The sequence below is a fragment of the Gorilla gorilla genome, chromosome 19, assembly GCF_029281585.2.
Source record: "Gorilla gorilla gorilla isolate KB3781 chromosome 19, NHGRI_mGorGor1-v2.1_pri, whole genome shotgun sequence".
In the NCBI taxonomy this organism is placed as follows: Eukaryota; Metazoa; Chordata; class Mammalia; order Primates; family Hominidae; genus Gorilla; species Gorilla gorilla.
In genome coordinates, this window is record NC_073243.2 from 16,059,991 (window position 1) to 16,080,535 (window position 20,545).

Genomic DNA, 20,545 nt, shown 5'->3' on the forward strand with positions numbered 1-20,545 from the left:
TCTTTAATTACCGAGTCTGCACGTGATGTTCCTTATACCACCTGGACTCTCACCAACCCCAGCTGCTTGTGTTAACAAAGTCAACCTCTCTGAGAATCTGGGCTGGTGGTCATTAGCAAAGAGAGGAGAGGATAAACATCCTAGATAAAGGGAAACCACAGATTGTAAACTTGAAGAGGACTCTGGCCAAGAATCTGGAGGAGTTACTTAATTCACAGGGTTGTGGTAAGGGACTAATGAGAATGCAGACGAAGGTGTTTTGCAAAGAAAGTGCCATAAGCATGCGTCACTAGGAAAGCTGATGTATGAGCAGTCTGCAAAGTGGAGGTCTCAAGAGCACAGAGTCCAGGCAGCGGGGGTCTCAGCCACAGCACCACCTCTTTAAAAAGCGACACCCAGCTAACTTCACATCTCATTCCAAAGAGTGGCAGTTTCGGTAACGCGCTCTGCCGAGCACATCTGACTTCATCAGAAAAGCATTCGGTGAGATTTCCTATGGAATCCTTGTGGACAACACAGATCCACAGGCTGGGTAATGTGAACTGGTAACTGGCCAACCACCACACCCCTGAAGCTTGGATTAGTGGATGAATACTATTAACCTAGAGGGAAGTTTCTCACTGTGTTCTAAAAAGATCCGTTCTGGCTGTGTTCATCTCAACATTATCCTTAATTCCCTTGAAAAAGTACTGGAAGGTTGGGCGCGGTGGCTCACGCCTGTAATCCCAATACTTTGCGAAGCGGAGACAAGCGGATCACCTGAGGTCGGGAGTTCGAGACCAGCCTAGACAACATGGTGAAACCCCATCTCTACTAAAAATACAAAAATTAGCCGGGCGTGGTGGCGGGCACCTGTAATCCCAGCTACTCGGGAGGCTGAGGAGGGAGAATCGCTTGAACCCGCGAGGCGGAGTTTGCAGTGAGCCGAGATCGTGCCACTGTGCTCCAGCCTGGGTGACAGAGTGAGACTCTGTCTCAAAAAATAATTAAGGAAATAAAAGATACTGGAGAATATCGCTCACATGTGCAGATATCAAGACTAGCAGATGAGCAAATGGCCTAAACGCGTAATTAGCTGTATAAATGCAATACTCATCATAACTTTTAGGAACTGTTTGCAATTCACACTTAATTCCCACAGAGTAAAGCCGAGGCCTTAAATTAGTGAATGGCATATGTGCTTTGTCTGGCTTTGCCCAATGTTAAGAAAAATTTTAACTGGCTAACAGCATGTAAAACTTAACTAGCTTCACATAAAAACCCAGATTGTTAGCTTGAAAAATCAGAAGAGCTGGCAACGTCAGCCTTCATTACGGCAACAAGCAGCTGGAGGTGAGTGCCGGCTTTCCCCGAGGGCTGGCTGCGGCCCTCCACTCTGTCCCCCACCACCTGGCCCAGGCCACTCGCTTCACCTGCCTGGCCCTCTACTGGCATTTGAGTTGGTGACTCCTGCAGGAAAACACTGGTTCACGTTATTAAATGTGTCCAATTGGCTACACGTTTTATTTGACTGTGTACGAAACTCCAGCTCGGTCTTCACTTACAGCTTTTGCAAGTTTAGCTCCTGTAGCAAGATCCAACATCTGATCACAGCTTCACAATGACAACCTGTCTGTGAAGAACATCCCAGTTTTCCAGTGTGCCCCCCTACCCTCTGGTTTATTCAATCTTCCCAATATTCCAGGAAGGCTGGGCTCATTGTCCAAAATAGAAGGGAGATCAACCAGCTAACAGGAACTAAAACCGGGATTTCAACTCAGGACTTCGGTTCAACCTTAGCTTAGCATTTCCCACCATACCTACCACGCATCCCTCAATTCCTGGAGGCGGCTCTGATTCCAGACTGACCCAACCGGAGGAGGCTCAAGTCCAGATTGCAAAGCAGCTGGGCTGCTCTGGAAAGAGCGTTTGGAATCCTTGCTTCACTTCCGCTTTTAATCTTCTTAAAAAAAACTGTGTAGTAGTGTTTAATCCAAAGACAGCTGATTCCCATTTACACGTAACCTGTTGAACTCACACACTAAATTTTAAAGCTCTGCTCTCGAAAATGCAGTTTGCTCTTTAAGATCTCCTTGGTAACACATCTAACTGGTATCTGAACTACAGAAAAAAAAAAAAAAACTTTGGAATCAATCAATGACGGGGGTTAGAATAAAATCCAACTCAGGAAAGTACCGAAGAAAGTTCCAGGATGACAGCTGTGTGGCCGACCCAGAGAACCACCTGTCTGGAATGGAGGATGACTGGTAAATCCCAGGAAAGGGGACTCTCCAAGTTAAAAAGGGGACTCAGGCTGGGTGCAGCGGCTCACACCTGTAATCCCAGTACTATGGGAGACTGAGGCAGGCAGATCACCGTGAGGTCAAGAGTTCAAAACCAGCCTGGCCAAGATGGTGAAACCCCATCTTCACTAAAAATACAAAAATTAGCCAGTGTGATGGCGGATATCTGTCATCTCAGCTACTCAGCAGACTGAGGCAGAAGAATCACTTGAAGCCGGGTGGCGGAGGTTGCCAGTGAGTTGAGATCGTGCCATTGCATTCCAGCCTGGGTGACAGAGCAAAAAAAAACTTTCAACCTCAAAAAAAATAAGGGGGGGGGGGGAGTACTCAATAAACTACCTGATTGGATTGAGACTTCTGGGGACTGAGATAACACAAGGAGGAAAAAGGGAGTTAGAAACTTCAGGAAAAAATGAAAAGCTGTACAAAAAATGTAATCATAATACACCACTTGAGTAGGCCGGGCGCGGAGGCTCACGCCGGTTAATCCCAGCACTGTGGGAGGCCGAGGCGGGCGGATCACGAGGTCAGGAGATCGAGACCATCCTGGCTAACACGGTGAAACCCCGTCTCTACTAAAAATACAAAAAATTAGCCAGGCACGGTGGTGGGCGCCTGTAGTCCCAGCTACTCGGGAGGCTGAGGCAGGAGAATGGCGTGAACCCGGGAGGCAGAGCTTGCAGTGAGCCGAGACCGCGCCACTGCACTCCAGCCTGGGCGACAGAGCGAGATTCCGTCTCAAAAAAAAAAAAAAATACCACTTGAACTTGCCGCAAACAATATTTACAGACACAACAATGCCCCTATTGACTGACTGGCTGATTTTCAACTACACACAAAGCATGAATCCCGGTTACACAACACAATGTAAATACGAACAACCTTGACAAAGCTAAAGGTACAAAAAATAGGAAGGAAGTGGCCGGGCGTGGTGGCTCACGCCTGTAATCCCAGCACTTTGGGAGGCCGACGTGGGCGGATCATGAGGTCAGGAGATTGAGACCATCCCGGCTAACACAGTGAAACCCCGTCTCTGCTAAAAATACAAAAATTAGCCGGGCGTGGTGGCAGGCGCTTGTAGTCCCAGCTACTCGGGAGGCTGAGGCAGGAGAATAGCATGAACCCGGGAGGCGGAGCTTGCAGTGAGCCGAGATCACGCCACTGCACTCCAGCCTGGGCGACAGAGTGAGACTCCATCTCAAAAAAAAAAAAAAAAAAAAATTTTTTTGGCCGGGCGCAGTGGCTCACGCCTGTAATCCCAGCACTTTGGGAGGCCGAGGCGGGGGGATCACTCGAGGCCAGTAGATCAAGACCAGCCTGGCCAAGACGGTGAAACCCCGTCTCTACTAAGAATACAAAAATTAGCCAGGTGTGGTGGTGGGTGCCTATAATCCCAGCTAATGGGGAGGCTGAGGCAGGAGAATCTCTTGAACCTGGGAGACGGAGGTTGCAGTGAGCTGAGATTGCACCACTGCACTCCAGCCTGGGCTATGAGCGAGACCCTATCTCAAAAATAAAACAAAATGAACAATTTTAGAAATGTTTAATTATTTGGAATCCTGGAAAAAAAGCTAAGGCAAAGCTGATCTGAAGAGTCTGTCTACCTGCCCAGCTACCAACCCAAACCGGCCTTGTTTTGGTCCTAGGCAGCGGTTCTTAAACTCTGGTCCCTGGACATACGGCTTCCGGGTTGCCTGGGAACTGTTGCTTGAATTGCAAACTACTGGGCCCCAGCCTGGACCTACCAAGTCAAGAACTCTGGGATGGGGCCCAGGAATCCGCATTTAACCAGCCCTTCCGGTTATTCATCAGTTTGGAGACCGCAGGTCTTCAGCAAAACAAAACTCTGAGGCGGCTTTGGGTCCAGTCATTGTCTCCTCAGCGAGGTGTTACCTATCCATTAAGGCAGTTTCAGGGGAAGGCCTGAGCCCCTTCTAAGAAAAAAAAAGGCTGGATTTTAAAGGATCTCCAGGGCTAGTTTCCCCAGGTTCTAGGCCCCTGCCCTGTGTGAGCTCTAGTGGGGTCAGCAGCAAGGACCCATCACCGGAAGAGGCTTCTGAGAGGCACCGACTTTTGCCATCAGTGGGCAGCGAGTGGGCTGTGCGGTCCCCGGACAAGCAGCTGAGTGGGCGGGGAGTGCCTTGTTGTGGCCGGCTTCGCATAAGTCATCTGCGCCCGCCACCGCGCCAGGCTAATTTTTATATTTTTAGTAGAGATGAGGTTTCTCCATGTTGGCCCGGCTGGTCTCGAACTCCTGACCTCAGGTGATCCACCCGCCTCGGCCTCCCTCAGTACTGGGATTCCAGGCGTGAGCCACCACGCCCAGCCCAGCCCAGCCCAGCCCGTCCTCTTGAACCTGCTCAGTTTCAGTCGTCATGGCCACTTGTAATGTCCCTTCCCACTAACATCAAAGGCTGTGGCCTGAAGCTCCCAAGTGGGCGAAAAAGTCCCGAGAGGTTCCAGAAGGCAAGATCATTCTGGGGCCACGAGGACCGAGAAACGACACAACCAATCACAGAATAGAAAACTCTTGTGGATCTGATGTGATTCTGTACTCCAGATTTGCAGTTACCACTTACAGAAGCCAACGTCCACCTCTGAAACACAGAACCCCCTAACTGGTGCGAGGCAGCTGAAGACAAAGTTGAGGCCTTTGGGAAAAGAGCTCAGCCAGAGAAGGAAATCTGATTAGTAGAAAGATAGGCAGCCAAGAAGTAAATTAAATGAATGCTCACAGAGAAAGCATTCGAGACAGGAGCGGGAGAGACTCCGGGCACACATCGCGACAGGGACAGAAAAGCTTTCAGGATGGGGGTGGGGGAAGGGGAAGAACTGGTTTTCTAATATTAGACTCACCACATGCTCACTTCCCAAATCCCAGCCAAAACGAGGGCCCCTTGACTCCGACAAGCCCAGGCCACCTTCTGCTTGGATACACACTTTCTGCACCAGGACTCTGCGTGAATGCCAAGGCAAATCCCATCCCTCTCAACTCCCCACCGCAACACCAAATGACTCACATAGCTTATCTTGAAAGTCCCCCTTTCATCTTGGCCTCCCACTAACTTAAAACAATGCATTAAGAACACATTCAGGACACCTCCAGTAAATCCATATCCGTATTAGTCACGAAGCACTAACTAGAAAGCTGTTTATCCTGAAGCCTACGTGGTCAACTTTAGAAATGTGCCTTCGTGTAAGCTGGTTTTTATAAAATAAATAAAAAGCCTCCACAAATACCAGAACACTTATCAATTTGGACTGAAGTCGCAGATTCCAATACAAGCAGCCAAGGTCCTCAAGCCTCAAGCATAAACATCCCTTGCCTTTTATTAATTGAAAAATAAACAGGAGGGGAAACGGGTGGCATGCCTCGCTATGTGATTTAAAACAAATGACACGATGTTCTCGAACTTCAATTAATTTTTAAAAAGGCATTTTATTTTTCACTTTATGATTATAAAAGTCATACATGCAGACTATGGGGAAATTTAGAAAGTACAATAAGAAGGCCAGGCGCCGTGGCTCACGTCTGTAATCCCAGCACCTCGGGAGGCCGGGCGCGGTGGCTCACGCCTGTAATCCCAGCACTTTGGGAGGCCGAGGCGGGCGGATCACGAGGTCAGGAGATTGAGACCATCCTGGCTAACACGGTGAAACCCTGTCTCTACTAAAAATACAAAAAAATTAGCCGGGCGTGGTGGCGGGCACCTGTAGTCCCAGCTACTGGGGAGGCTGAGGCAGGAGAATGGCGTGAACCCAGGAGGCGGAGCTTGCAGTGAGCCGAGATCGCGCCACTGCACTCCAGCCTGGGCGACACAACGAGACTCCGTCTCAAAAAAAAAAAAAAAAAAAAAAAAAAAGTACAATAAGAAGAAAACTTACTTCTGGAAGTAAGAGAAGTATACAAAGTCACTTCTGGAAAAGACGCTGAACTGGTGACTTACAGTCAAGAAAATCCCAAGTCTGGCCAAATTCCAACCCAAATTCTCGGCCGGGCACAGTGGCCCATGCCTGTAATCCCAGCACTTTGGGAGGCCAAGGTGGGTGGATCACCTGAGGTCAGGAGTTCGGGACCAGCCTGGCCAACACGGTGAAACCCCCATCTCTACTAAAAATACAGAAATTAGCCAGGCATGGTGGCATGCACCTGTAATCCCAGCTACTTGGGAGGCTGAGGCAGGAGAATCGCTTGAACCCGGGAGGCGGAGGTCGCAGTGAGCCGAGATCGTGCTATTTCACTACAGCCTGGGTGACAGGAAGACGCCATCTCAAAAAAAAGAAAAGAAAGAACATTCTTTTAGCCCAGTCCCAAGCGGACTATCTGGACAGTCTTCACTTGCTGCCACTCATTATTGCATCATTTTGCTGTGCTCTTTATTTTTTTTATTTATTTATTGTTTTTTGAGATGGGGTCTCTCACCCTGTCTCCCAGGCTGGAGTGCAGTGGTGTGATCTCGGCTCACTGCAGCCTCCACCACCCAGGTTCAAGTGATTCTCCTGCCTCAGCCTCCTGAGTAGCTGGGATCACAGGTGCATGCACTACCACGCCCAGATAATTTTTGTACTTTTACTAGAGACAGGGTTTTACCATGTTGGCCAGGCTGGTCTCGAACTCCTGGCCTCAGGTGATCTGCCCACCTTGGCCTCCCAAAGTGCTGGAATTACAGGTGTGAGCCACCGCGCCCGGCCTTGCTGTGCTCTTTAAACAGCCGCAGGACTCTGCTCCAATTCCTTCGTATCTGGGAATCCTCTGGCACAAAACCCCCACCTCCTATATCATGTGGTCTGTGTGACGGCCAGAAACCCCCCAGCTGAAGAACACTGAGAAGTGGGAGGCTTCCGCTCGGTCACGGCCGGCGGGACAAGGAGATGCTTAAAGGTCTGGCAAGGTTGTAGGAAAAGACCAAGACACTTCAGGATCCAGCTGTAGGATGTGCTGGCGGCTGCAACAAACACGCACTCTGATCAATGAGCTCTGCGCTCATTCACTCCACACGTGTTTACTGAGCGTCTACTGTGTCTAAGACTCTGAGCTCTGCAGAACACGCCCAGGAATCACAGAAGGAGCTTGCTCTGAGAGCTGGGAGAGCCTGCTATTCATGCGGGTATTGACTGTTGCCGTCCTGCAGAACAAAGCCAGCTTTCATAACATGCCACTAGATACCATGCCAGCCACATCCTTGCCTGGAGTAAAACCTGCAGCCTAGGCCGGGCGCGGTGGCTCACGCCTATAATCCCGGCACTTTGGGAGGCGGAGGCGGGTGGATCACCTGAGGTCGGGAGTTTAAGACCAGCCTGACCAACATGGTGAAACCCAGTCTCTACTAAAAATACAAAATTAGCTGGATGTGGTGGCGCATGCTTGTAATCCCAGCTACTCAGGAGGCTGAGGCAGGAGAATCGCTTGAACCCAGGAGGTGGAGGTTGCGGTGAGCCAAGATCGTGCCACTGCACTCCAGCCTGGGCAACAGAGCAAGACTCCATCTCAAAAAAAAAAAAAAAAAAAAAAAACCCGCAGCTCCTGCTTGTGCTTCCATCGATTGTCCTCCAAAGGATGGCTGGACTGTGTCCCTCTCACCAGCACGCCACTCGATTCAACCTATGGACTCAAGACACGCCATCGGGCTCAGCGCCGTGGGGCCTGGAGGAAGCAACCTCCTGTTGTTAGACCAGAAACGTCCCCTGCGACAAAGCCTTTGGTTTTGCTTTGTGTTCTTCTCCCGTGGGGTGGAAGAGCTGCTCTCCCTCTGAGGCACTGCAGCGACGGGTGCCCTGGTGAGTGTCCACGGTGAGGTGGTGAGTGTGCACCACACACAACCCGGCCGGCATCTGCCCAGGTCAAGCCCGTCCTGTCAGTGCACACGCCACGTGCTGCCACCACCCAGCTCGATGATTCTCTCCCTCCACACCTTCCGGTCCCCAAAAGTGACCTGAAAGCAGGATTCTGCTGCGTAAAAACTGGACTTGGAGGAAGGGCAGGAGAGAAGGGCGAGGTGTGTCGGCCTGCCTCAGGTCTGGGGTGCCCAATTCTGGCTGTGCAAACAGTGAGGGAAAAAAAGGGTGCTACAATGTCTGGCTAAAACGCGGCATCAGAGCTGTCGGCAGTATCAGTTTTCAGAATCCATGGATTTATAACGGATTTCTTTTCTAACTTGCAAATGCATACAAGATACTTCACAGAGGCATTACAGTTAAGTCACACTTCCCCACATAAGCTCACCTTTAATGAAAAAGTTAAAATGACATAAAACTGGGAGTGTCCCAGAAAAGGCAGGCCTGTGTTCACCATCAAAAACCTACGGATAGAAAAGAGACAGAAAGGCCGGGTACAGTGGCTCACGCCCGTAATCCCAGCACTTTGGGAGGCTGAGGTGGGAGGATCAGCTTGACCCCAGGAGGCGGAGGTTGCAGTGGGCCGAGATCGCACAACCGCATTCCAGCCTGGGCGACACAGTGAGACTCTGCAGCCTTTACTGCAGCCTTTGCCTCCTGGGCTCAAGTGATCCTCCCACCTCGGTGTCCTGAGTGGCTGGGATTACAGGCACCCACTACCACGCCCGGCTGATTTTTTGTATTTTTTGTAGAGATGGGGTTTCATCATGTTGGCCGGGCTGATCTCAAACTCCTGAGCTCGGGTGATCCACCCGCCTCGGCCTCCCAAAGTGCTGGGTGCATTTTTTCTTAAGGAAGAAAAAGGAGGGCGGGGGGCAAGGTGCAGGGCAAAAAAGGAGAGCCCAGGAGTCCAAGAGGGAAGTGGCCAGAGGAAACGGAAGGAATCCGCTTCCAACAGGGACCCACAAGGCTGCTTGAGAACTCAGGACACAAGGAACACACCTGGAGAAGGGGGCTCTGCGGTGATCGTACACAGTGAGAACCAAAGGGGCAGCTTCAGGGAAAACAGGTGGGGAGGGAGAAAAGGAGGGAAAAGCCGAAACTCTCCGTCATCGAGAGGAACGCACACTTCTCCGAGGCTATTGCCGGTTCAAGCTCGTTTCCTTCAGAACACACCCCCAAAGTTCCTGGGGTCCCCCCACCGCCCTCCCCAACACACACACTCACTCCAATTTCACTCTTTTCTGCACAGATTCCAGGGAAGTATCCTGGAGACAGACATCAAAAGCATCCGAGCTGGCAGCCCACAACAGGTCACGCTGTCAGGGGGACGCCGGGAACCACATGAAAAGCAGAGAATTCACGGGGCGTTCGATGATGATGACTATTTTTTAAGGAGCTCAGAAATGTCTTTCGTTTCAGTTTTAGTTTAAGGACAGCTACCTCTGGGGGAATGGCTTTGAAGTCACATAGCCCAGAGCAGCGCTCAGCAGCCATGAGGGAAGAAAAACGCTGCACCCAGCGGAAAGGCCACAGAAGCCACGTGGCACAGGGGCCATCGCTGAAGAAGAACCCAGAAGGCTTCTGCTTTTGGTACAAGGACAGGAAGGAAGAGGAATGGCTGCAGCTGGGACCACATTTGAAAACCCACCAAGGCCAACCTTGCAATCGCCTTCTGCATAGCAGCAAATACACAGAGGTTAAGGGGCAGAGGCCCCAGGAGAACCCTGTGAATGCCTATTTGGAGGGGTCAGGGTCAGAGGACAAAAGAGGCCGGAGAGGAACAAGCTTTCCACTTGGGCGGTTTTACTGCTCCAGAAAGCAGTTTTTGAAAAGCACGAGATGATGGGAAGGCCCAGGGCGGCTGTTAGATCTAGAGCAGGCGGCAAGAGCTTGCCCTATGAGAGCAGGTGAGCTGGCCACAAACACAGCTCACAGCTAGTGCGAAAGCCGAGCCAAAGAAAAGGTCCCGAGCCTGGCCGGGCGCAGCGGCTCACGCCTGTAATCCCAACACTTTGGGAGGCTGAGGCAGGCGGATCACGAGGTCAGGAGTTCGAGACCAGCCCAGCCAACATGGCGAAACCCCCGTCTCTACTAAAAAAATACAAAAATTAGCCGGGCTTAGTGGTGAGCCCCTGTAGTCCCAGCTACTTGGGAGGCGGAGGCAGGAGAATCACTTGAACCTGGGAGGCGGAGGTTGCAGTGAGCCGAGATTGCGCCACTGCACTCCAGCCTGGGTGACAGAGTGAGACACTGTCTCAAAAAACAAAACAAAAAACAAAAACAGAAAGAAAACAGACAAAATCAAAAGAAAAATGATGAAAAAGAAGATAAAATTAAGAACAGAACAGGCTGGGCGCGGTGGCTCATGCCTGTAATCCCAGCACTTTGGCAGGCTGAGGCGGGCGGATCACTTGAGGTCAGGGGTTCAAGACCAGCCTGGCCAACATGGCAAAACCCCGTCTCTACTAAAAATTAGCTGGGTGTGGTGGCGGGCGCCTGTAATCCCAGCTACACGGGACGCTGAGGCAGGAGAATTGCTTGAGCCTGGGAGGCAGAGATTGCAGTAAGCCAAGATCTCACCACTGCACTCCAGCCTGGGCAACAAGGGCGAGACTCCGTCTCAGAAAAGAAAGAAAGAAAGAAAAGAACAAATGAAAGGAAAATGAGAGCTAAAAATATAACAGAATCTTTGACCTAGCAATTCCTCTTCTAGGAATTTATCCTTACAGAACCACCAAAGATGTGCACAGAGAAGAATCTAAAAACGAGTTCATAACAGCACTGGTTATTCCAGCAAAATCTGGAACTGGCCTACATTTCCTATCATAGGAAACTGGAAACTATTAAGTATGGTACATATATACACATAGACAGACAGATAGATACAGCAAAATACCACTTAACTATTAGAAATCAGTTTTTTTTTGTTTTTTTTTTTTTGAGACAGAGTTTCACTCTTGTCACCCAGGCTGGAGTGCAGTGGCACCATCTCGGCTCACTGCAATCTCTGCCTCGCAGGTTCAAGTGATTCTCCTGCCTTATCCTCCCCAGTAGCTGGGATTACAGGCGCCCGCCACCACGCCTAATTAATTTCTATATTTTTAGTAGGGATGGGGTTTCACCATGTTGGCCAGGCTGGTCTCAAATTCCTGACCTCAGGTGATCCTCCCACCTTGGCCTCCCAAAGTGCTGGGATTACAGGTGTGAGCCACCACGCCTGGCCAGAGATCATCTTTTTAAAGAATATGTTCTTACATGAAAATACACTCAAAATACATCCTAATTGTGTAAGACACACATGTACGTGCCTACACAGGAAAAGATAAGGCTGCCTTGTGATGTCGGAACATCCACGCTTCTAGCTAGGGGGTCTGCAGGAGACTGATCCCCCACATGCTTTTTTTGTATTCGACGATCCAATATTACTTTTTAAAAAATATAATTTGCAGGCATGAGCAACACTGTGGCGGACCCTGCAGTGGAGGAGGGAGAGTGCAGTCAACTCCCGCTTCCAGTATTACCTTTTTTTTCTTACTTTTTTTTGCTGTCATCCAGGCTGGAGTGCAGTGGTGTGATCATGGCTCACTGTAGCCTCAAACTGCTGGGATCCAGTGATCCTCCCACCTCAGCCTCCTGAGCAGCCGGGACCACAGGCACAGGCCACCACGCCCAGCTAATTTTTCTATTTTTTTTGGTAGAGATCGGGGTAGGAGGGGTCTCAGTATGTTCCCCAGGCTGGTCTCAAACTCCCGGCCTCAAGTGATCCTCCCACTTCTGCCTCCCAAAGTGCTGGAATTACAGGCATGAGCCACTGTGCCTGGCCTCAATATATTTTTTTTTTTTTTGGTCTCTTTCTCCCCCTTTTTGTGGATTATAGGGTTTCGCTATGCTGCCTAGGCAGGTCTCAAACTCCTGGGCTCAAGCTATCTTTCCATCTCTGTCTCCTTAAGCGCTGGGATTATAGGCGTGAGCCATTGCACCTGGCCTCAGTATTACTTTTAAAAGAGGAAACTATCCCAATAGATGTTTTGGTAAAAAGAAGGAAAAAGGGCCGTGGGCAACTTCCAAACGCAACGTCTCTGTTAAAAATCAATTCCACTGAGGTCAAAAGCCCCTAACGAAGACATCACCCAGACCCTTTCACCACTCAGGACCAGGTATCAACGGCATGCCTCATCTCACAACAGCCCAGCGGGCTTTGCAGGACCCTTAAAAACAAGATTCCAGGGTGCAGCCATGAAGTCACAGCACACCTCCCTGGATTTCCAGTGAAATAGATTCCAGGGCGCAGCCATGAATTCACATCACATCTCCCTGGATTTCCAGTGAACAAGATTCCAGGGTGCACCCATGAATTCACAGCACACCTCCCTGGATTTACAGTGAACAAGATTCCAGGGTGCAGCCATGAACTCACATCACACCTCCCTGGATTTACAGTGAACAAGATTCCAGGGTGCAGCCATGAATTCACATCACACCTCCCTGGATTTACAGTGAACAAGATTCCAGGGTGCAGCCATGAATTCACCGCACACCTCCCTGGATTTACAGTGAACAAGATTCCAGGGTGCAGCCATGAATTCACAGCACACCTCCCTGGATTTACAGTGAACAAGATTCCAGGGTGCAGCCATGAATTCACTGCACACCTCCCTGGATTTACAGTGAACAAGATTCCAGGGTGCAGCCATGAATTCACAGCACATCTCCCTGGATTTATAGCGAACAAGATTCCAGGGTGCAGCCATGAACTCACATCACACCTCCCTGGATTTACAGCAAACAAGATTCCAGGGTGCAGCCATGAACTGAGATCACACCTCCCTGGATTTACAGCAAACAAGATTCCAGGGTGCAGCCATGAATTCACAGCACACCTCCCTGGATTTACAGTGAACAAGATTCCAGGGTGCAGCCATGAACTCACATCACACCTCCCTGGATTTACAGTGAACAAGATTCCAGGGTGCAGCCATGAACTCACAGCACACCTCCCTGGATTTACAGTGAACAAGATTCCAGGGTGCAGCCATGAATTCACAGCACACCTCCCTGGATTTACAGTGAACAAGATTCCAGGGCGCAGCCATGAACTGACATCACACCTCCCTGGATTTACAGTGAACAAGATTCCAGGGCGCAGCCATGAACTGACATCACACCTCCCTGGATTTACAGTGAACAAGATTCCAGGGTGCAGCCATGAATTCACAGCACACCTCCCTGGATTTACAGTGAACAAGATTCCAGGGTGCAGCCATGAACTCACCGCACACCTCCCTGGATTTACAGTGAACAAGATTCCAGGGTGCAGCCATGAATTCACATCACACCTCCCTGGATTTACAGTAAACAAGATTCCAGGGTGCAGCCATGAACTCACAGCACACCTCCCTGGATTTACAGTGAACAAGATTCCAGGGTGCAGCCATGAATTCACAGCACACCTCCCTGGATTTATAGCAAACAAGATTCCAGGGCGCAGCCATGAACTGACATCACACCTCCCTGGATTTACAGTGAACAAGATTCCAGGGTGCAGCCATGAATTCACAGCACACCTCCCTGGATTTACAGTGAACAAGATTCCAGGGTGCAGCCATGAACTCACCGCACACCTCCCTGGATTTACAGTGAACAAGATTCCAGGGTGCAGCCATGAATTCACATCACACCTCCCTGGATTTACAGTGAACAAGATTCCAGGGTGCAGCCATGAACTCACAGCACATCTCCCTGGATTTACAGTGAACAAGATTCCAGGGTGCAGCCATGAATTCACCGCACACCTCCCTGGATTTACAGTGAACAAGATTCCAGGGTGCAGCCATGAATTCACCGCACACCTCCCTGGATTTACAGTGAACAAGATTCCAGGGTGCAGCCATGAATTCACAGCACACCTCCCTGGATTTACAGTGAACAAGATTCCAGGGTGCAGCCATGAATTCACTGCACACCTCCCTGGATTTACAGTGAACAAGATTCCAGGGTGCAGCCATGAATTCACAGCACATCTCCCTGGATTTATAGCGAACAAGATTCCAGGGTGCAGCCATGAACTCACATCACACCTCCCTGGATTTACAGCAAACAAGATTCCAGGGTGCAGCCATGAACTGAGATCACACCTCCCTGGATTTACAGCAAACAAGATTCCAGGGTGCAGCCATGAATTCACAGCACACCTCCCTGGATTTACAGTGAACAAGATTCCAGGGTGCAGCCATGAACTCACATCACACCTCCCTGGATTTACAGTGAACAAGATTCCAGGGTGCAGCCATGAACTCACAGCACACCTCCCTGGATTTACAGTGAACAAGATTCCAGGGTGCAGCCATGAATTCACAGCACACCTCCCTGGATTTACAGTGAACAAGATTCCAGGGCGCAGCCATGAACTGACATCACACCTCCCTGGATTTACAGTGAACAAGATTCCAGGGCGCAGCCATGAACTGACATCACACCTCCCTGGATTTACAGTGAACAAGATTCCAGGGTGCAGCCATGAATTCACAGCACACCTCCCTGGATTTACAGTGAACAAGATTCCAGGGTGCAGCCATGAACTCACCGCACACCTCCCTGGATTTACAGTGAACAAGATTCCAGGGTGCAGCCATGAATTCACATCACACCTCCCTGGATTTACAGTAAACAAGATTCCAGGGTGCAGCCATGAACTCACAGCACACCTCCCTGGATTTACAGTGAACAAGATTCCAGGGTGCAGCCATGAATTCACAGCACACCTCCCTGGATTTATAGCAAACAAGATTCCAGGGCGCAGCCATGAACTGACATCACACCTCCCTGGATTTACAGTGAACAAGATTCCAGGGTGCAGCCATGAATTCACAGCACACCTCCCTGGATTTACAGTGAACAAGATTCCAGGGTGCAGCCATGAACTCACCGCACACCTCCCTGGATTTACAGTGAACAAGATTCCAGGGTGCAGCCATGAATTCACATCACACCTCCCTGGATTTACAGTGAACAAGATTCCAGGGTGCAGCCATGAACTCACAGCACATCTCCCTGGATTTACAGTGAACAAGATTCCAGGGTGCAGCCATGAATTCACCGCACACCTCCCTGGATTTACAGTGAACAAGATTCCAGGGTGCAGCCATGAACTCACCGCACACCTCCCTGGATTTACAGTGAACAAGATTCCAGGGTGCAGCCATGAACTCACCGCACACCTCCCTGGATTTACAGTGAACAAGATTCCAGGGTGCAGCCATGAACTCACCGCACACCTCCCTGGATTTCCAGCGAACAAGATTCCAGGGTGCAGCCATGAACTCACAGCACACCTCCCTGGATTTACAGCAAACAAGATTCCAGGGTGCAGCCATGAACTCACAGCACACCTCCCTGGATTTACAGTGAACAAGATTCCAGGGTGCAGCCATGAACTCACATCACACCTCCCTGGATTTACAGTGAACAACATTCCAGGGTGCAGCCATGAACTCACAGCACACCTCCCTGGATTTACAGTGAACAAGATTCCAGGGCGCAGCCATGAATTCACAGCACACCTCCCTGGATTTACAGTGAACAAGATTCCAGGGCGCAGCCATGAACTGACATCACACCTCCCTGGATTTACAGTGAACAAGATTCCAGGGTGCAGCCATGAATTCACAGCACACCTCCCTGGATTTACAGTGAACAAGATTCCAGGGTGCAGCCATGAACTCACCGCACACCTCCCTGGATTTACAGTGAACAAGATTCCAGGGTGCAGCCATGAACTCACCGCACACCTCCCTGGATTTACAGTGAACAAGATTCCAGGGTGCAGCCATGAACTCACAGCACACCTCCCTGGATTTACAGTGAACAAGATTCCAGGGTGCAGCCATGAACTCACCACACACCTCCCTGGATTTACAGTGAACAAGATTCCAGGGTGCAGCCATGAATTCACATCACACCTCCCTGGATTTACAGTGAACAAGATTCCAGGGTGCAGCCATGAACTCACAGCACATCTCCCTGGATTTACAGTGAACAAGATTCCAGGGTGCAGCCATGAATTCACCGCACACCTCCCTGGATTTACAGTGAACAAGATTCCAGGGTGCAGCCATGAACTCACCGCACACCTCCCTGGATTTACAGTGAACAAGATTCCAGGGTGCAGCCATGAACTCACCGCACACCTCCCTGGATTTACAGTGAACAAGATTCCAGGGTGCAGCCATGAATTCACAGCACACCTCCCTGGATTTATAGCAAACAAGATTCCAGGGCGCAGCCATGAACTGACATCACACCTCCCTGGATTTACAGCAAACAAGATTCCAGGGTGCAGCCATGAACTCACAGCACACCTCCCTGGATTTACAGTGAACAAGATTCCAGGGTGCAGCCATGAACTCACCGCACACCTCCCTGGATTTACAGTGAACAAGATTCCAGGGTGCAGCCATGAATTCACAGCACACCTCCCTGGATTTACAGTGAACAAGATTCCAGGGTGCAGCCATGAACTCACAGCACATCTCCCTGGATTTACAGCAAACAAGATTCCAGGGTGCAGCCATGAACTCACCGCACACCTCCCTGGATTTCCAGTGGGGTGGCCCGGCATTAGACCCTCTTCCCTTCCCTGCACCAACATACTTCATCCTTTTAAAATAACCGTCGGTTTCTTAAGGTAAATATTAAGGTTAGCCCCTGCGCAGGCATCATCATTCTCTCTCTCGACTAAAATGTTTGTGAACTTTAAATCTGTCAACTGAGGTGCTTGTCCTGCATGAAGTTACCCAGCGAACAACCGACTCCCAGCTCTGTATGAACTACCCAGGTTCGAGGACCTCCAGAGAAAGGTCACCAACAGGGAAAGGAGGCTCCACGGAGGTCGACTGGCCAGAGGGTTCTAAGGCCACAGAGGGAAGGCCCAGAGAGGCCCCGAGTGATGACCTCAAGCACGTCTGTTCCCCACGGGCCGTAACTTTCTAAGTTACTCTGCCCAGCCTTGAGATCCCGAAAATAAGTAACACCTGGTCATTAAATCATATCTTTCTTCAAAAGACTATTACCGGGCCGGGCACAGTGGCTCACGCCTGTAATCCCAGCAGTTTGGGAGGCTGAGGCAGGCAGATCACTTGAGGCCAGGAGTTCAAAACCAGCCTGGCCAACATGGTGAAACCCCGTCTGTACTAAAAATATAAAAATTAACCGGGCATGGTGATGCACGCCTGTAATGCCAGCTACGACTCGGGGGGCTGAGACAGGAGAACTGCTTGAACCCAGGAGGCGGAGGTTGCAGGGAGCCGAGATCACGCCGCTGCACTCCAGCCTGAGTGACAGAGTATGACTCCGTCTCTAAAAAAGGAAAAAAAAATGGTGAAGACAGTAAATTATGTTATGTATATTCTACCACAATTCTTAAAATAATGTTTTTTAAAAGTTGTTTAACTCGACAATCCTTCTCCTAAAAAAAAATAACAATATTTGGCTAGGCATGGTGGCTCACGCCTGTAATCCCAGCACTTTGGGAGGCCAAGGTGGGTGGATCACCTGAGGTCAGGAGTTTGAGACCAGCCTGGCCAACATGACGAAACCCCGTCTCTACTAAAAATACAAAATATTAGCTGGGTGTGGTGACGGATGCCTGTAATCCCAGCTACTCGGGAGGCTGAGACAGGAGAATCGCTTGAACCCAGGAGGCAGAGGTTGCAGTGAGCCGAGATGGCGCCACTGCACTCCAGCCTGGAAAAGAAGAGAGAAACTCCGTCTCAGAAAAAAATAAAAAAATAAAAAATACCAGCTACGTAGCCTGTTTATTAAGCTTCCATAATGAGAGCTTCCAATCCAGGCGATTTGTGTTCCTGTCTCGTCCATATTGGCCCCAAACTCCAAGATCAAATACGCTTCTCTGACTTCAAAGCTGAAGGTTTCTGCAGGTCTGTACCCCTGTCTGAGGACTGCCTCCAACTGGAGCTGTTTTCCCAGTCGGCTGCAAAGGCCCTGCGCTGTGTTCACCAAGCGTGGGGCTCCCTCCCAGCTGAGCAGATGGCAAAGGGGCAAATGTATGGTAGATTCTGTTTGTTTATTTGTGGCAAATAGCTCTGAAGGACCAGCCCTTTTTTCCTCTCATCTCTGGCAAATCATTCAGTTCTGAAAAAGTTCTCGGCCAGCAAGCCAGCCGGTAGGAGGAGGGTGGAGAAAACCGGAAAGGGGAAGAAACTCCTTCCTCATCTCCACCTCAAAAACACCAAGCTTTGTTTTGGGATTCCAGTGAGTTTGTATCCCTCACTCTTGGAAATTAAACTGGTAGAAAAATCCAGAAAAACTTGGGCAGAGGTCAAAAATTGTTAAATCGTGGCCAATGGGGTCAGTGTTTTCTTTCAAGCAAGGGCCGCACTGGGGGAAGACTTAAAAACCAACAATAACAAACCGTGGAACACCTACCAACCGTGGAACACACTGAGAGGAGAAAATTGGGTACGTGATGGATTTTTCTAAAATGGGGTCAGATTTTCTAAAAAGGGCTCCGCAGAGGAGAATTCTCACAAGGGTTGCCTCCGTCATCAACATGCCAGGCAAGTGCATGGAGGATGGTGGGCAGCAAGAATTTCTCTTTACTTTTTATTTTTGAGACAGAGTCTCGCTCTGTCGCCCAGGAGGGAGTGCAGCGGCACAGTCTCGGCTCACTGTAACCTCCGCCTCCCGGGTTCAAGCAATTCTCCTGCCTCAGCCTCCCGAGTAGCTGGGACTACAGGCGCCCGCCACCATGCCCGGCTAATTTTTGTATTTTTTGGTAGAGATGAGGTTTCACCATGTTGGCCAGGCTGGTCTCCAACTCCTGACCTCAGGTGATCCACTTGCCTCAGCCTCCTAAAGCAGTGGGATTCCAAGTGTGAGCCACTGTGCCCTGCCCCCAAGTGGATCTTAAAAACAACCCTGGGAAATAGATAAGAGTTTCCCCCATCCTGGCTAACACGGTGAAACCCTGTCTCTACTAAAAATACGAAAAAAATTAGCCGGGCGTGGTGGCGGGCGCCTGTAGTCCCACCTACTTGGGAGGCTGAAGCAGGAGAATGGCGTGAACCTGGGACGCGGAGCTTGCAGTGAGCCGAGATCGCGCCACTGCACTCCAGCCTGGGCGAGAGAGTGACTCCATCTCAAAAAAAAAAAAAAAAAAAAGTGTTTCCCAGATGACAGAGTTAGATGTTAAACATCACAAAGTCGGTGGATATTAAATGTATGACTGTTTTCATATCTTTAGCCCCAAAATAATAAATGTTCAGTGGAGATGTCCAAAGCCAGGCCCAATGCCTGGGGAGCTTCCACTGCTTATCTCTCTCCTGAATCCAGAGTATTCTGCCCTTCACAGAAGTGCTGATCGTTCAGAGATAACCCACCAATCCGGTGTGCCTTTAGGTTAGGCCAGCAAACCACAGGCTGCCAGCAAGCCACAGGCTGGAAACTGGGAATGTCCTTGGGGTCCTGGGGCCTTGGCTGTTCTCACCCTTTTGGCCACAAAAAGGCTCTTTCTTGGCTGCCAGAGACCCTCTCTGGGGTAGAGAGGGAGAAGCAGAGGGAGAAGGAGAGGGAAAGGGAGAGAGAGAGAGTTGGGGGAGCTGGGTAACTAAAAGACAAGGAGTTGATGTATTCTAGGCGCCTGAAAGTTCAGAAGACTATCTCTTTTTTTTTTTTGAGATGGAGTCTCGCTCTGTCGCCCAGGCTGGAGTGCAGTGGCACGATCCCCACTCACTGCAAGCTCCGCCTCCCGGGTTCAAGCGATTCTCCTGCCTCAGCCTCCTGAGTAGCTGGGATTACAGGCATCTGCTATCGCACCCAGCTAATTTTTGCATTTTTAGTAGAGATGGGGTTTCACCATGTTGGCCAGGATGGTCTTGATCTCTTGACCTCGTGATCCGCCCGCCTAGGCCTCCCAAAGTGCTGGGGATAACAGGCGTGAGCCACCACACCCGGCCAAAGGCTGTCTCTTCTAATTACTGAGGTTTTAGAACCATTTTCCTAAACTCTCCCTCTTGCAAGAGTCCGTAGTGGGTGTGCTCTAGACCTGAGCTCGAGTTATCATGTCCACTAACACCCTGGCTGAGAAGTTCCCACCAAAAGACAGCGGTGACATTTGCTTCCCAAACGTCCCAAAACCACGCTCCCCGTTAGCCTCGGCGCTTCACAGGGAAAAAGAATCGGCTCTGGAGGGACAATCCCCCGCAGCGGGCGACTGTACCGCTGACAGGCTCGGCCAGCACATCTCCGCATCGCTGGGCCTCAGTGTCCTCACCTGGAAAATGGGGGTGATCACGCCAACGTCATAGAGTCCTTGGGAGAATGAAATGAGGCAATGCCTAGAAGGTGTCTCCACTGCAGTCCCTGGCACGGGGAGGTTGCAGCCTTCTGTGGCAGCCTTGGCTGGTTAT

General features: G+C 50.3%; 2 protein-coding genes across 4 annotated transcripts in view; both read right to left on the reverse strand.

Moving 5' to 3' along the window:
* Positions 1 to 20,545, reverse strand: part of NXN (nucleoredoxin) — a 179,623-nt gene that overhangs the window by 124,539 nt on the left and 34,539 nt on the right. Inside the window, exon 1 of one of the 3 annotated variants that reach the window (XM_063700897.1) lies at positions 5,139 to 5,270. The exons of the other annotated variants lie outside the window; for them this stretch is intronic. The gene's annotated coding sequence lies outside the window, so the exon portion shown is untranslated. Of the gene's footprint in view, positions 1 to 5,138; positions 5,271 to 20,545 lie in introns of those variants that run through there. 3 annotated transcript variants of the gene reach the window in all.
* LOC134757585 (uncharacterized) lies at positions 9,341 to 18,820 on the reverse strand. Its single transcript, XM_063700621.1, has 3 exons — positions 14,269 to 18,820; positions 9,561 to 9,704; positions 9,341 to 9,436 (listed from the first exon to the last, which is right to left on the reverse strand). Exons 1-3 carry the CDS (start codon positions 16,765 to 16,767, stop codon positions 9,341 to 9,343), a joined length of 2,739 nt encoding a protein of 912 aa, XP_063556691.1. The 5' UTR covers positions 16,768 to 18,820.